The 14228-nt window shown below is 50.5% G+C and overlaps 1 protein-coding gene across 1 annotated transcript in view; it reads right to left on the bottom strand.

Annotated features, from left to right (window-relative positions):
- Positions 1-3631: 3631 nt before the first annotated feature.
- The window catches only part of Smarca4 (SWI/SNF related, matrix associated, actin dependent regulator of chromatin, subfamily a, member 4), a 93141-nt gene continuing 82544 nt past the window's right edge, over positions 3632-14228 (bottom strand). Inside the window, 5 exon segments of the mRNA XM_052754267.1 lie at positions 3632-4064; positions 6055-6197; positions 6305-6437; positions 7561-7662; positions 7795-7903. Of these exon segments, the coding sequence (XP_052610227.1) occupies positions 4032-4064; positions 6055-6197; positions 6305-6437; positions 7561-7662; positions 7795-7903 (520 nt within the window). The 3' untranslated portion in view covers positions 3632-4031.

Raw genomic sequence — 14228 nt, 5'->3', positions numbered from 1 at the left:
GACCTGCTCCTCTGACCTCTCACCCTACATGGCCCAAGTCCCCATGACACTCGGCAATGCCCTCGATGCTGAACCCAAAGTGTCCTGTACTGGGTCATTTCACTTCTAAATCCAGCCCTCGTTTCTTGCCTCTCAGATGAGACAGGATGCAGGTCCCAGCTCACAAAATGGCCATTTCAGTTGTGCAGTCAACAGCCTAGAAAAATGATGTGGACAGTTACAATGGGGGTGTGTGTGTGTGTGTGTGTGTGACCCTCCTCGCTCTTCGTGAACAGCTGGAATACAGGACAACGGCAGCCACTTCAGGCCTCAAGGTAGCTGGATGTATGAGTGTTGCACAGAGACAGAAGGATGAGGGAGCGGTTTCTGACCTAGAGAGATGCAGGGTTGTACAGACCCTGTCGGGGCACTGTGGACTTTGCTGCTGTCTATAATGAACGACATTATCATACCCGCGTGTTGATGTGTCATGTTAGCTTTGTTGTTGTTTTGAGACGGTTTCTCTGTGTAGCCCTAGCTGCACTGGGACTTGTTCTGTGGAGCAGGCTGGCCTCAAACTCAGAAATCCCCCTGCCTCTGCCTCCTGGGATTAAAGGCATGCGCCACCATGCCTGGCTTGACTCTAGATTTTAAATGCCATTAAAAAACTTTAGTGCCTTCTTAGCACAGAAGGCAGCACGTCAACCTCATGATCTGAAGGGCCTGAATTCAAACCTCAGAGGGCAAACATCTCAGCGGTTAAGAGCACGGAATGCTCTTCCAGAGGACCCAGGTTCGATTCCCAGCACCCACATGGCAGCTCACAACTGTCTGTAACTCCAGTTCCATGGCAAAACACCAATGCACATAAAGAACTAAAAACCCTGTTTATAGTTCAAGAGCACAGCTCGAGGGAGTGGGATCGCCCTTCCACCCCCACCCCCAGCCCCGGGCTCTACAAGTCAAGTAAAGGGACCACCTCTCTGGCTCCCAGGCCTTGTTTTTTCAAAGATAAATTCTCATCCATGTAGTGATGGCTGTCCAGGAACTTGCTATGTAGAATGCAAACAGACCCACCTGCCTCTGACTCCTGAGTGCTGGGATTAAAGGTGTGCAGCACCGTGACTGGTCCCAAAACAAAAATTTTTTTCCCCTTTTTTTGAACTTTCCACGAACCCTTGGCTGTCTTGGAATTCATTATACAGGTCTTGAAATCACAGACCTTCCTGCGTCTACAGGGACCAAAAGCAGGCATCTTTATTTGATGTGTATGAGTGCTTTGCCTGCATGCATGGAGTGCTGTTGTAAGCCTTTTTGTGGGTGCTGGGAATTGAACCTGGAGCCTCTGGAAGAGCATCTTAACTGCTGGGCCATCTCTCTAGTCCCTAGATTTTTTTTTTTTTCCAAGATAGGGTTTCTCTGTGTATCATGGTTGTTCTGGAACTGACTCTGTAGATCAGGCTGGCCTTGAAGTCACAGAGATCCGCCTGCCTCTGCCTCCCGAGTGCTGGAATTAAAGGCGTGTGCCACCACTGCCTGGCTAGAACTCATCTTTAAACTGGCCTCTCAATCTACAATACCATGAAACCATGAAATTATCCAACTGGCAAACTGGTTCTTTTTTTAAAATGATTTTTATTTTATGTGCTTTGATGTTTTGTATGCATCTATGTCTGCATGAGGGTGCTGGATCCCCTGGAGGTAGAGTTAGTTATAGGCAGTCTGTGAGCTGCCACCTGGATGCTAGGAATTGATCCCGGGTCCTCTGGAAGGACAGGCAGTGCTCTTAACCACTGAGCCATTTCTCCAGCCCCAGCAAACTGGTTTTCTTTCTTTCTTTTTTTTTTTTTTTTTTTCCTGAGACAGGGTTTCTCTGTGTAGTTTTGGTGCCTGTCCTGGATTTCACTCTGTAGACCAGGCTGGCCTCGAACTCACAGAGATCTGCCTGGCTCTGCCTCCCATGTGCTGGGATTAAAGGCGTGCGCCACCACCGCCTGGCACAAACTAGTTTTCTAAACATTCAAGAACATTAAAGTTAGAAGCAGTCAAGTGTGTTACAAGTATGTAATCTCAGCATCTGGGATTATGAGGAGGTTCAAAGCTAGCTGCAGTTACACTGAGTTCAAGGTCAGCCTGGGCTACCTGAAACCGTCTCAAAAGAAAATAAAGCCGCCAGGCAATGGGGGCGCACACATTTAATCCCAGCGCTTGGGAGGCAGAGGCAGGTGGATCTCTGTGAGTTCAAGATCTACAGCCTGGTGTACATAGAGAGTTCTAAAAATCCTCTCTTTAAAACCCTGCTCAAGGAGCAGCAGTGATGGACACAGAGGGAGAGAGCAGCCATTCGGTGGTATGGTGAAGGGCTAGCGCTTGTGCTGAGGCTCAGTGGCACACATGTGGGCCAAGGCTTCAGGCAGCAACTGTTATCTGTGCAGAATCCTAGAAGCTGTACACACTTTAAGCTGGTTAAGTTTGAAAACAGAGCTCAAAGAGCTGGCTGCCAAAGGAAGAGCCGGGCAGGCCTGCACTGGTTGGCAGTACTGTGTGCTTCTGGAACTGTGGCACCCAAGCAGCTGTAGCTACAGGTGGGCAACGGCTGAACAGTATGGAGACCTGGAAGGCAAAGGGATGGCTGCAGGAAGAACTGGGGCTTAAGAGCACAGTGCCAAGGCAAGTCCTAACTATTTATTTAAGTCTTTTTTATTTTATTTTTTTGTTTTTTGAGACAGGGTTTCTCTGTGTAGCTTTGCTCCTTTCCTGGAACTCACTTTATAGCCCAGGCTGGCCTCGAACTCACAGAGATCCACCTGTCTCTGTCTCCTGAGTGCTGGGATTAAAGGTGTGTGCCACCACCGCCCGGCCTTTAAATCTTATTTTAAAAGATTACTTGTTTGGGGGCCTGGGGAGATGGTTCAGTGGTTAAGAGAACTTACTGCTGTTGTAATGAACCAGGTTTGGTTCCCAGCACCCACATGGCTTACAACCATGTGTAACTCCAGTCCCAGGGGATCTAATACCTTCACATGACCTCTATGCATTCTAGAAATGTACATGGTACACATACATACATGCAGGCAAAACACTCATACATAAAATAAATACACCTAATAATTTAAAACAGAATATTTTTGTGTATGTTTAAATACAAATTCATACGTGAAGGCAATATTGGGTGTGGGCTGTCTCCCCATCTGAAGCAAGGTCTCTTATTTGCTACTGCCCTGACATGCCGCTCTGAGAGCCTGGAGGTTCTTCTCCATGCCTCCATCTTAGAGCACAGGACTGCTGGACTGGATTGGGGTTTGGCCCTGCTTCCTGTGGTGCCACCTACCCAGCCTAAATTATGGACTGCCCAAGTGGATGTGTGTATGAGCAGTGTGTGTATACACCTGTACACATGCTCAGTGTGTGTACATATGGAAGACAGAGATGGATGTTGGGCATCTTCTTTGATTGATTTCCACTGTACACATTGAGATGGAGGCTTTCCCTTGAACCCACACCTCACTGATTTGGCTTGCTTGGCATGTGTGAGCGGTAGGGATGCAAACCCCGCCTGTGCCTCTGACATGGCCAGTACTTTGCCCAGAGGTCTTTGTTCTCTGTGGCTCAGACCCTCCTGTAGCGAAAAGGAGCACAGAGAGGCCGGTGGTGGCTTGTCATTGGTTTAATTTATTACTGTCTGACTCCAGTGACACTGACATACCCGCGGGGCCTGTGAACCTCCTGGAGAGTCGGCTCTGTCCAGTAAGATACAGTACAAGGAGTGGACGGCACGCGCATGCATCCACGCTGAGCTACAGTGACTGGGCCTGGGGAGGTGGATGGCGCCTCCAAGAGGTCCCCTCTCTAGACAGTTAATGCTGGTAGAGACTCAAGGCCAGGCCAGGGCCGACAGACAGGCCTATTCTTCTCTGCCTATAAATGTGGAAGAGTGCATGTGTACAGTTCTCCAAGTCCGAAACTACATCTGGTGCTACCCATCACTGCTAAGGGCTACTCCATCTCGGCTGGGACGTGTGCCTCGGGGTCAGGACTCTGGAATGTCTGCTTCAGTCTTCCTCGCTGCCACTTCCTGAGCGGTCCTGGAGGAACAGGAGACAGGTTGTGAGTGGGCTGCCACCTAGGCACTCTCCCTAGTCACGGTTTTTCAAATGTTGTGGAAGAGCCTATGGATCTCAGATCCCAAGGAATAAATTATTTTGATACAGCAGAAAGAAAACATCAAAGCTTGAACCTTGTCCTGTAACATGGCAGCCCTGTTACCACTGGGCCTGTTGTATGGAGAGAAAATGCCTTGTGGGTGAAGGACAGACCACAATGGAAACCTCCAAGAGGCAGCTGGCTAATTATAGCCATTCTGAGTATGAACACATGCTCTGTCTCCTGACTGCCATTTTTGGTGTTTGTCTAACGCAGCTCAGACCAGCCTCAAACGTGCAATGCAGCCAAGGACGGTCATGAACTCCTGATCCTCCTGCCTCTACCTCCCAAGTCCTGGGATCACAGGTGTGCTCCACTATGTCTACAGTCATTATTTTATTGATTTATTTTTAGGGTGGCTAGAGAGAAGGCTCAGAGGTTAAGAGCACTCAGCTGCTGTTCCAGAGGTCCTGAGTTCAATTCCCAGCAACCACATGGTGGCTCACACCCATCTACAGTGAGATCTGGATCCCTCTTCTGGTGTGGAGGCATACATGCAGGCAGAACACTATACATAATAAATAAACAAATCTTTAAAAAAAAATTTTTTTTTTTTTTTAGGGCTGGGGAGATAGCTCAGTGGTTAAGAGCACTCAGTGGTTAAGGCTGCTCTTCCAGAGGACCTGGGTTCAGTTCCCAGAACCCACATGACAGCCCAGTTCCAGGGGATCCAATGCCCTCCCCAACCTCCATGATCATCATCAGGCACACACATGCAGAGAAAATATCTATACACAGAAACAACAGATAATCTAAAATAAATAAATAAACAAATAAATAAGAATCACTTGGGTTTTTGTTGTTGTTTTGTTTCTGAAGTAGGGTCTCTATCTTGGCTGGCCAGGAACTTAAGAGAGCTGCCAGCCTCTGCCTCTTTACTGCTGTGATTAAAGGCACACACCATGACACCTGGTTTATTTTTATTATGCAATGTTTAGGTATGTGTCTGTGTGTGGCATGAGTATGGACACTCAGGCTAGAGCTGGAGGCCTGGGATCCCCTGGTGCTTGAGTTACAGGCAGCTGTGAGTCACCCACGTGAGTGCTGGGAACTGAACTTTGAGCCATCTCCCCAGCCCCTCCCCATTTTACTTTATTGTTTTTTGAAACTGGGTTTCTGTGTCGCCCTAGCTGTCCTAAAATTCACTCTGTAGACCAGGTTGGCCTCGAACTCAGAGATCCTGCCTGCTTCTGCCTCCCAAGTGCTGGGATTAAAGGTGTGTGCCACTATCACCCAGTTCCATTTTAAATTTTTAAAATTATTTTTATGTGTATGAGTGTTTTAGCCACATGTATGTTTGTGTATCATGTGTGCCTCATGGCTACAGAAGCCGTAAGAGGGCACTGGATGCCCTGGGACTGGAATTATAGATGGTATGAGCCCAGACATGGATTCTGGGAATTGAACCTGAGTTCTCTGGAATAGCAGCTGGTGTCCTTATCTCTGAGCTATCTTCTTTCCAGTCCTCTCTATTTTTAACTCACTGGTCTTATGTGGAAACCTGAGGACTAAGCCTATGTCTCATGGCAACACACAGCAGGAAGGCTTCCAACGTGCAGGCACCTGTCTGGTGGCCCTGGTCATCCCAGTGGTCCTGGCTCTCCTCGGACACAGCCCTGTCCTGTCCTGCCTAGCTGCTCTGCAAGCCTCACTACAAGCACAAAGCTCCTGCTCTGGAACCTGCTGCTTCCAGAACTAAGCACACTGCTGCCTGGGCTGTGGGACTGGGTCTGGACTGTGAGCTGCTAGACATGGATATGTGAACAGGCTAGGTCACAGAACGCTGAGCCTCAGTTTACCCATCTGCAGAGTGGCCTGGACTTGGGACTGGCTGCGATGAGGTGTGGCCTAGCTAAGGTGCAGTGCCCTTACCTCTTCCTGTTCCTCCTCACTGTCGTCGTCGCTCACAACTGGCTTGGCCCGGGACCCCCGGCTTGGCCGCCGGCGGCCCCCCTTCAGTCGGTCCTGGGCCTTCTCCTTGCGGCCCAGCTTGATCTTTACCTTGACAGAGCGGGCTGTGGGGCAATAAGGAAGTAAGGTGTTCAGGAGGCACCAGCTGGCATCCCAGGTCATCTAAGAGCTGCTGCACTGCAGTGTCTCTCCGCCCCTTCCCCTTACTCACACTCAGACTCGGAGCCTTCCTCCTCGCCCTCCTCTTCCTCTTCACTTTCCTCCCCTTCACTGTCATCCTCCTTCTCAATCTTCTGCCGCACACTGGTGAAGACGGACTGCAGGACAATGGAGTCCTCGTAGATCTGTGAGGACATAGGGCTTGTGTGGCTTTCTTTTTTTTTTCTTTTTCTTTTTTTTTTTTTTTTTTGGTTTTTCGAGACAGGGTTTCTCTGTGTAGCTTTGCGCCTTTCCTGGATCTCGCGCTGTAGACCAGGCTGGCCTCGAACTCACAGAGATCCGCCTGCCTCTGCCTCCTGAGTGCTGGGATTAAAGGCGTGCGCCACACCGCCCGGCTCGTGTGGCTTTCTATTGGAGCCCTGCTGTTCAGCAAGGCCACCCCACACCCTTCCCTGGGTGACAAAAGGCCAGGGCTGGGAGGTTTGTGCACTGGCCAGTTCCTCCCTCACTGACTCCACTTTCCAATGCCCCGATGTCTGCAAAGATGAACGGGGTCAGAAACACACAATCCTGCTGGCATGGCATTTCCTTGACCTAACAAAGCAAAACCCATCTCCTGGAAGCCGCCCCTCTCAAAGGTGGGAGGAGCCTGCCAGATGCAGGATGGGGACCACTGCCAGGCATTTCCTCACAGAGACACTTGGCGCCAGGTGGTGGCGGCGGCGGCGGGCAGCAGCAGCAGCAGCAGCAGCAGCAGCAGCGGCGGCGCACGCCTTTAAACCCAGCACTTGGATCTCTGTGAGTTCGAGGCCAGCCTGGTCTACAGAGTGAGATCCAGGAAAGGCGCAAAGCTACACAGAGAAACCCTGTCTCGAAAAACTAAAAAAACAGACACTTGGCACAGTATGCCTTTCAAGAGAGTGTATTCTGTACACTCTAAAGATAAAATTGCAACACAGGCTGGAGATGGCTCAGGGTGAAGAGCACCCTGCTCTTGCTCAATTCCCAGCCGTTCACAACCACTGAACATTACGTAATGTTCCAGTGGATCCAATTCTCTCTTCTGCAGGCACCAGTCACACATGCAGTGCACAGAAACCCACGCATGCATTTCCTCACAGAGACACCCATATATAAAATAACAACATGGCTGGTAGCAGCTGTGTGTGGTCTCTTCACCACTAAGGAAGAGATACTGCTTTCGGCAATAGTGGAACAGCCCCAGTTGCTGAAGTCCAACAAACAGCCCCATGAATGAGCTGCAGAGGGATGAAGGGCAGGGGGCATGATGGCCGTGAGGGTGCTCACCAAGGAACCCTCGAGGTTGAACGTCTGAGCATTCTGGCACAGCAGCATCACATCCTTCTCCAGGTCATTGAGGCTGCGGTACTTGTGGTTGCGGATGCGTTCCTGTGGGGGGGGGGGGGGGGGGGGGAAGGAGGCCTTACTCTGGGCACCCATGACCTCCTGCCTGCCCACGCTGTGATTGCTGGGCTGACCTGGCTGTCCTCCCACAGCCCCAGAGTCTTGGTACCCACACACCTTGATCTTCTTGAAGTCCACAGGTTTTCGGATGAGCTCATAGTACTCGGGAAGTTCCTTGCGCGAGGGGAGCTGGATGAACACCTCGCTGAGCTGACGTCCACTACTGCTGCAAGATGACACAGTGTGTGTCACTCCCAGGTGTCACCCGAGAGGGACATTGTACCACCACACAAGGACAGAGGACAAGAATTTAAAGACCAGGGAGTTCTTTTATCTTTTTGAGACAGTGTCTCATTACATAGACCAGGCTGGACTCAAACTCAGAGATCATCAGCCTGCCTCCTCCCAAGTGCTGGGACTGAATGTGAGCACCCCACTCCATTTACCCCGGGAGTAATTTAAGTGTTTGAGGTCGTTTGACAGATAAAACGTTCCTGACAGATAACCAGGTCGGGTGGCAGGATGGGTATGCAGTCTGGTGCCATCTCTAAGCCCAGCCCTGGAAGGAGTATTATATTGCCACCCTCGGGGTACAGACAGCCAGGTCACTCTCATTCCTATCCACAAGAGTTTCACTCTGTAGACCAGGCTGGCCTTTAACTCACAGAGACCCGACAGCCTCTGCCTCCTGAGTGTTGAGATTCAAGTGCTCACCACCACACTCATCTCACCCTACTTTTTATACTACAAAAGCCATACACGCTTGAGCATGAAGAGCATGACAGGTACTTTATTGAGGCCGCAATCCCCAAAGGTATAGGCCTTCACAGCATATGGCACAAACCCCAGGATGAAGGAGGATGAGTACAGCTGTGTCCTGGGTTCTCCAAAGGGACAACTGCTGCTTCCGACAAGGGTGGAATGTGGCTTGGGGCCACCCAGACTGCTGTCTTGGCTCCTGTTCCTGAAGGGCTCACCTTAGTGGCCCCTGTAGAAAGTGGTGTGAGCAGGCTCTGCAGAGTCTAAGTGCAGAGGGGGCCACATCCACCAGCAGAGGGAGGGAAGCAGGCTCCCTGGGATCTGTGTGTGGCTGGTCCAAGGGGCGAGAATGCCCTGTCATCTGGTCAATCACCTGACACACAGTTGCCCAGTCCTTCAGAGTTCCCAAGTGGCAGGCAAGCCAGTGAGTGGGGTAGAGGAAACCATGCCTACCAGGGCCAAGAAGCTGGTATTTGTATGGAGGAGGGTCCTTGGGGCACCGAGCTCCACAACCTCCTCATGAGCACCCTTTCTATTCTTGACTGCCTTTCTTCCTTCTCACATAGGTCAGCCTGGCCTCCAACTTGCTGTGTGCTAAGAATGACTCTGAACTTCACTCTTTCTCTTCTTAAAAACCCTAACTTCAAAGTAGACGGGGGTGGTGGTGCACACTAATCCCAGTGCTCAACAGGCAGAGGCAAGAGGCTCTCTGTGAGGTGAAGCTAGCCCAGTCTACACATTGAGTTTCAAGGCAGCCAGGGCTACACAGTGAGAACCTATCTCAAAAAACCAACCAGCGAACCAAATGCCATGCTCCAGTGGATGTCCCACACCTACGAGACTACGGGCAGCACAGACTGGAGTTGGTGGGTTAAAAAAGAAAACGAAATAGAAAAATTAGAAGGTGGAGGTAGATAATGATTAGGGTCCCGAGTAGGAAGTGACTATGATCAAAATACATAGAAGTTTTCGTTTTGTTTTAGAAAAGTCTAAATGGCTAGGCCTGACTGAACTCACTGGTAGAGTGTGTGTCTAGCATGCACAAGACCCTGGGTTCCATCTCAGCACCACAAAAAGAAAAAGAAAAATCTCAGTGCATGGAGGTCACAATCCCTGATACAGACACAAGTCCCTCAGACACAACAGCAGGAGGAAGCTTCATCCCTGATGACACATGCCCTACAGAGCAACTGCCACCGCACAGAGCAGCAATTCAAATTCTGCTCCTGCTGAGAAAGCAAAGGTTCTAGCTGTGTTCCTTCTGTTCTTCCATCCAGCATGGGGGCCGTGTGTGTGTCCGTGTCTGTGTCCGTGTCCGTGTCCATGTCCGTGTCCGTGTGTGTGTAGCGGCCTATGGATATGCCTGGCCTGTGTACAGGAACTAGCATCTTCCACCTCCTTCAGTACTAGTCCTGTATAGGCCTCAAGAAGGCCATGGCACATCCCCTCCAGGCGAGACAAACCTGCTTCCAGTCTCCAGGCAATGGATGTGGCCTAGCCTAGCTCCCTGCACCGGCAGCTATGCCTGCTGTGGGAGTTTCTTTTTGCTACTGAAGGGCACTGGCCAGGTCTCCTGAACTGAGCCGTGCCCTAGTCCCTGCTGTGGAATATTCTAAGCAGAACCTACTGATGGCAGCAAGGGTTCCTTCAATCCTGACTCTTAGCAAGAACTATTTCCCACTAATGCAGACAGGCGGGCACAGGCATACGAATAGCACTTAACAAGCTGGTGAGGCCCAGGAGTTTAAGGCCAGCCTGGACAGCTCAGCAAACCCTGTCTCAGTAACAAAAGATGTCCCCAGTGTGGCAGGCTTAAGAGCCTCCACCCCCACTTTTTAAATTCAGGTGATGCAAATGCAAAAGGAAGAGCCTTGAGTGTTTTGAAATAGTTCATTTTCCCTCCAGCTCTGCTCTGCAACACTTTCATAATCCTGAAGAGACCCTTGTCTCAAGTTTCCCATGGTGTTCAGGCATTTTGGATGATGACCCACGGGCGGGCCTGTGGGGGCCTGCCTTGACTGTTATCTGATATAGGAAGCCCCAGCCTAGAAGCGGGCAGCATCACTCCCTGGGCTAAAGTCCTGAACTGGGTAGGTGTGGAGAAGGCCAGCAGAGCAGGGGACATGCGTTCATTTCTCTCTGCTCCTGACTGTGCTTGTGATGGGTCTAGTTCCTGTCTTGACTTCCTTCCCAACAAGTACAGACTGTCCCTGAACTCTGACCTAAGGAAGCCCTTCTTTCTTCCTCAGCTGCTTCTTCTCAGGGCATTTTATCACAGTACCAGAAATGAAGCCAGGCCAGGTGATGGCCAAAGCTGCTGCGGCCATTCCCCTGTGGTCTGGACATGGCCCTCCCCAGGAGTGGCTCGCCATCTAGACCAGTGCTTCTCAACCTTCCTGATGCTGAGACCCAGTAATACAGCTCCTCCTGGTGTGGTGACCCCAACCATAAAATTATTTTGTTGCTACTTCCTAACTGTAATCTTGCTCCTGTTATGAATTGTAATGTAAGTATCTGATCTGTGACCCCCAAAGGATTAGAAACCCATAGGGTGGGAACCACTGATCTAGAGGAAGCTGGCAGTTCTCTGGATTGCTTAGTATTGCTCAACCCAGAACCTGGTTGACACCTACCTTTGTGGGTAAGTCGTGTGGTCAACCTGACATTACCATCTGTCTCCATCTGTCTCCAATCCAACCCTGAGGAGTCCTGGGCTGTAAACAAAGCAATGCTGACTGACTTCTGCGTCTTCTAGGAATTTTCTTTTTTGTTTGAGTTCCTTCCCTCTACACACTGGCTGGCCTGCAATTCACTATGTAGCTCAGGCTGGCCTCAACAATCACAGAGATCTGCCCGTTATGCCCATCTCTTCTAGCTCTCTGCTCTCTGGTACTGCTGACAGTGCATCGTTCCACGCTATTCCTGTCGCTGCCATCACAGCACCTGGCACCAGAGCTCAAGGCCACCTTTCATCCTGTGACGAGCAGTGGAGGCTGCTGGAGGACAGCTGGACTGGATAGAAAATTCTGCTCTTAGCAAGTTAAGCCACATAGCTCACCAGGCAAGCACACTTGCCTTTGCACAGAAACTCACATGATGATACTACACCCTGGTGCTACCCGCCACTCTGTCTGCACATAGATATGGCACGTGGTTACTGGGTGGATGTTGGTCCTCTGCTATAATTCAGTTTGGAAGATTGACAGTTGTGATCAGACAGACCATGGATGGTACGAGACTCTCTTCCTGGAAAGAAAACATAGTAGCATGTCCCAAGAACCTGAGGAACAACAGCACCCTTGAGGAAGAAAGGCCTACAGAGTCCCCTTCCTTTTTCAGAAACACGAGTGAACCCTAGGGCTGTGCAGAGGCGAAGCAAGGCACTCTTTGTGAGGACCTCTTGGACAGTCAATGCCATACTTTGGGAGGCTAAACTTCACAACTGTGATGGAGTACCATGCAGGCTCTCTCCCAATTCCCGGGCCCACTTGCCAAGCTTCCTAGCTCCCAAGCTCTTCCAGACTGTCCACTGACATCAGCACTGAGTGCCACTCCCCAGGTAAGCCTATCATTATACACCTCACCTTGATGCAAATGGAATCTTTCTTGAGATCTCTGGCACAGGCTGCTTCTAACTCCACCCACACATTTCTCATGATGCTGGTACTGAACCAGCCTTACACATACTAATCAAATGCTCAGCCATGGAGCATACACGAATTCAGAGCCTTGCTCTTGACTGGATGTGATGTGACTAGATGTTGGAAATAAATGGTTTTGACTTCCCTGCTCTGATGAACTGTAACCTGGAATTGTGAGCTAAAAACTCCCTTTCTTCCTTAAGTTCTATCTTCAGGGTTCTTTATCAGAGCAATAGGAATAAAATGCGGACACATATTGGGACAGGATGTGCTTGGTCACAGAAAACCCTCCCAGGCAGGATTAAGTTGGCAGCAGAGGGATGGCCTGGGGCTACTGCATCCACTACAGCTCTTTTCCTTCCTTAGTCATTCTGCAGTGAGGCTGTGGCCTGGCATCTCTATGGTAGGAGCTGTGTTTCTGGGTGCACAGTGGAGCTAAGCACCATCCTGAAGGCTGCTAGCACCCTGCAGTCTTTTCCAGAGATTTCCTGTCAGAACCTGGGAGTTCATCTCTCTGGGAAGGGGGCTTGGACTCGCTTATGGCAAACACTTGTTTGATGAGTGGTTCATTTCATTCTCTTCTCAGTGTTCTGGGCTGAACAGATCTAAAATCTTAGGGCCTCACTGTCCCGTTGAAGAGGCATCTGCCTAGCATCACATTGGACAGACATACACTTTGAAAACGTCCCCACCACACCACTAGCTGAGGACTGATCACCCTGACAAGACGTTCTCTCCAGTTGTTCTCAGTATTCCCACCCTGTCCTGCCTGCCTGCCTGCCTCCTCACCCACGGCAAGCCATGAGTCACAGACTGCACTACTGTTTACAAGTCTTACCGGCATGGGACGAGACAGGCACAAAGGAAGAAAGACGTGTACAGGTGGCTGAGGAGCCTGCACTGTCCCGTGCACACCACCTCCTAACAAGGAGGACCCACTGCAGAGCTCCCTGCAGATGCCACGTGCCTACCTGGGCCTCCTGCCGGAGGTGCTCTGATTCTGACGAAAGCCTCTGCAGGATGAGAACTGAGGGAAATGGAAGCTGAACTTCCCAGTGTCTGGATGGCATGAACGAGCTAGGAGAGCCCTGCTTTCAACCCAGACCCAGGAGGGAGGCCATGGCCATGGCTTTCCAGTTGGGTTTCATTGCTTTAGCAACAGCCAACGATGTGAGGGACAGTTGGGAACAGAACCACTGCTGCTCTGCTTCTCTGTGCCGACTCCTAGAGAAGAGATCGCCGCTACTTCATTCCCTGTCCTGTTTTATCACTACAGAAAGAGACACCATCTAGAGCCCAGGGTTCAGTTACTGAGGTCCTACCAGGGAGGACCCTGAGTTGGTTTACAGGCCCTCTTGGGAGCCAGCAGCCTGTGCTGCCACCATATGGGCAGGGCCTCTCTCCACACCAGCTCAGGTGTTCAGGAACAGCTACTGTCAAAGTCTTTTCTTTTTTGTTTTTTCCAGACAAGGTTTCTCTATGTCACCCTGGCTGTCCTGGGACTCTCTATGTAGACCAGGCTGGCCTCAAACCTAGACATCCACCTGCTTCTGCCTCCTCAAGTGTGCACCACTACCGCCATAAATGACCAAGTCTTTTAAAGACAGTCTTATGTGTCTCAACCTGGCCTTGAATTCACTTCTGATCCTTCTGCCTCCACTTCCTCAATGCTGGTAGTTACAGGTGCACACTTCCAAGGTGCTGGGATGGAACCCAAGATCTTGTGCATGCTTGGCAAACACTCTGGCATGGGATGCACAGCCCAGCCCTGGAACCAAAGGTTTTATTATGGTGTCATGCTGGTTAACAATGGAATATGAGCCTAGGGTTCGAGAAGTCTGGAAGACTTCCCATGGAGCCCAGTGCTGTATAAGACACAATTCAACACCTTCACCTGATGAAGAGATCCTGAATATGGCACTGGTGGAAATCAAGCTGAGAATGGAACAGGTGACCACAGGCCCACGGTAATGCCAAGAAAGCATCTGAGGATTAGGAAGCAGATGCAAAGGGACAGCAAGGCCAGTCATGGCTCTCCGAGTTATCTGAGGCTAGAGGCAAGTTGAGGGAGGCCCGAGGTCTGTCTGCAGTACTGGGTGACAATAGCCCAAAGTGAACTTGTCAGCATTCCATCTGTGACCATGGCAGCAA

The sequence above is a fragment of the Peromyscus californicus genome, unplaced genomic scaffold, assembly GCF_007827085.1.
Source record: "Peromyscus californicus insignis strain IS unplaced genomic scaffold, ASM782708v3 Scaffold_11__1_contigs__length_118956290, whole genome shotgun sequence".
Lineage (NCBI taxonomy): Eukaryota > Metazoa > Chordata > Mammalia > Rodentia > Cricetidae > Peromyscus > Peromyscus californicus.
The sequence above is the reverse complement of the archived record's forward strand: the minus strand, read 5'-3'. Positions and strand labels throughout refer to the sequence as shown.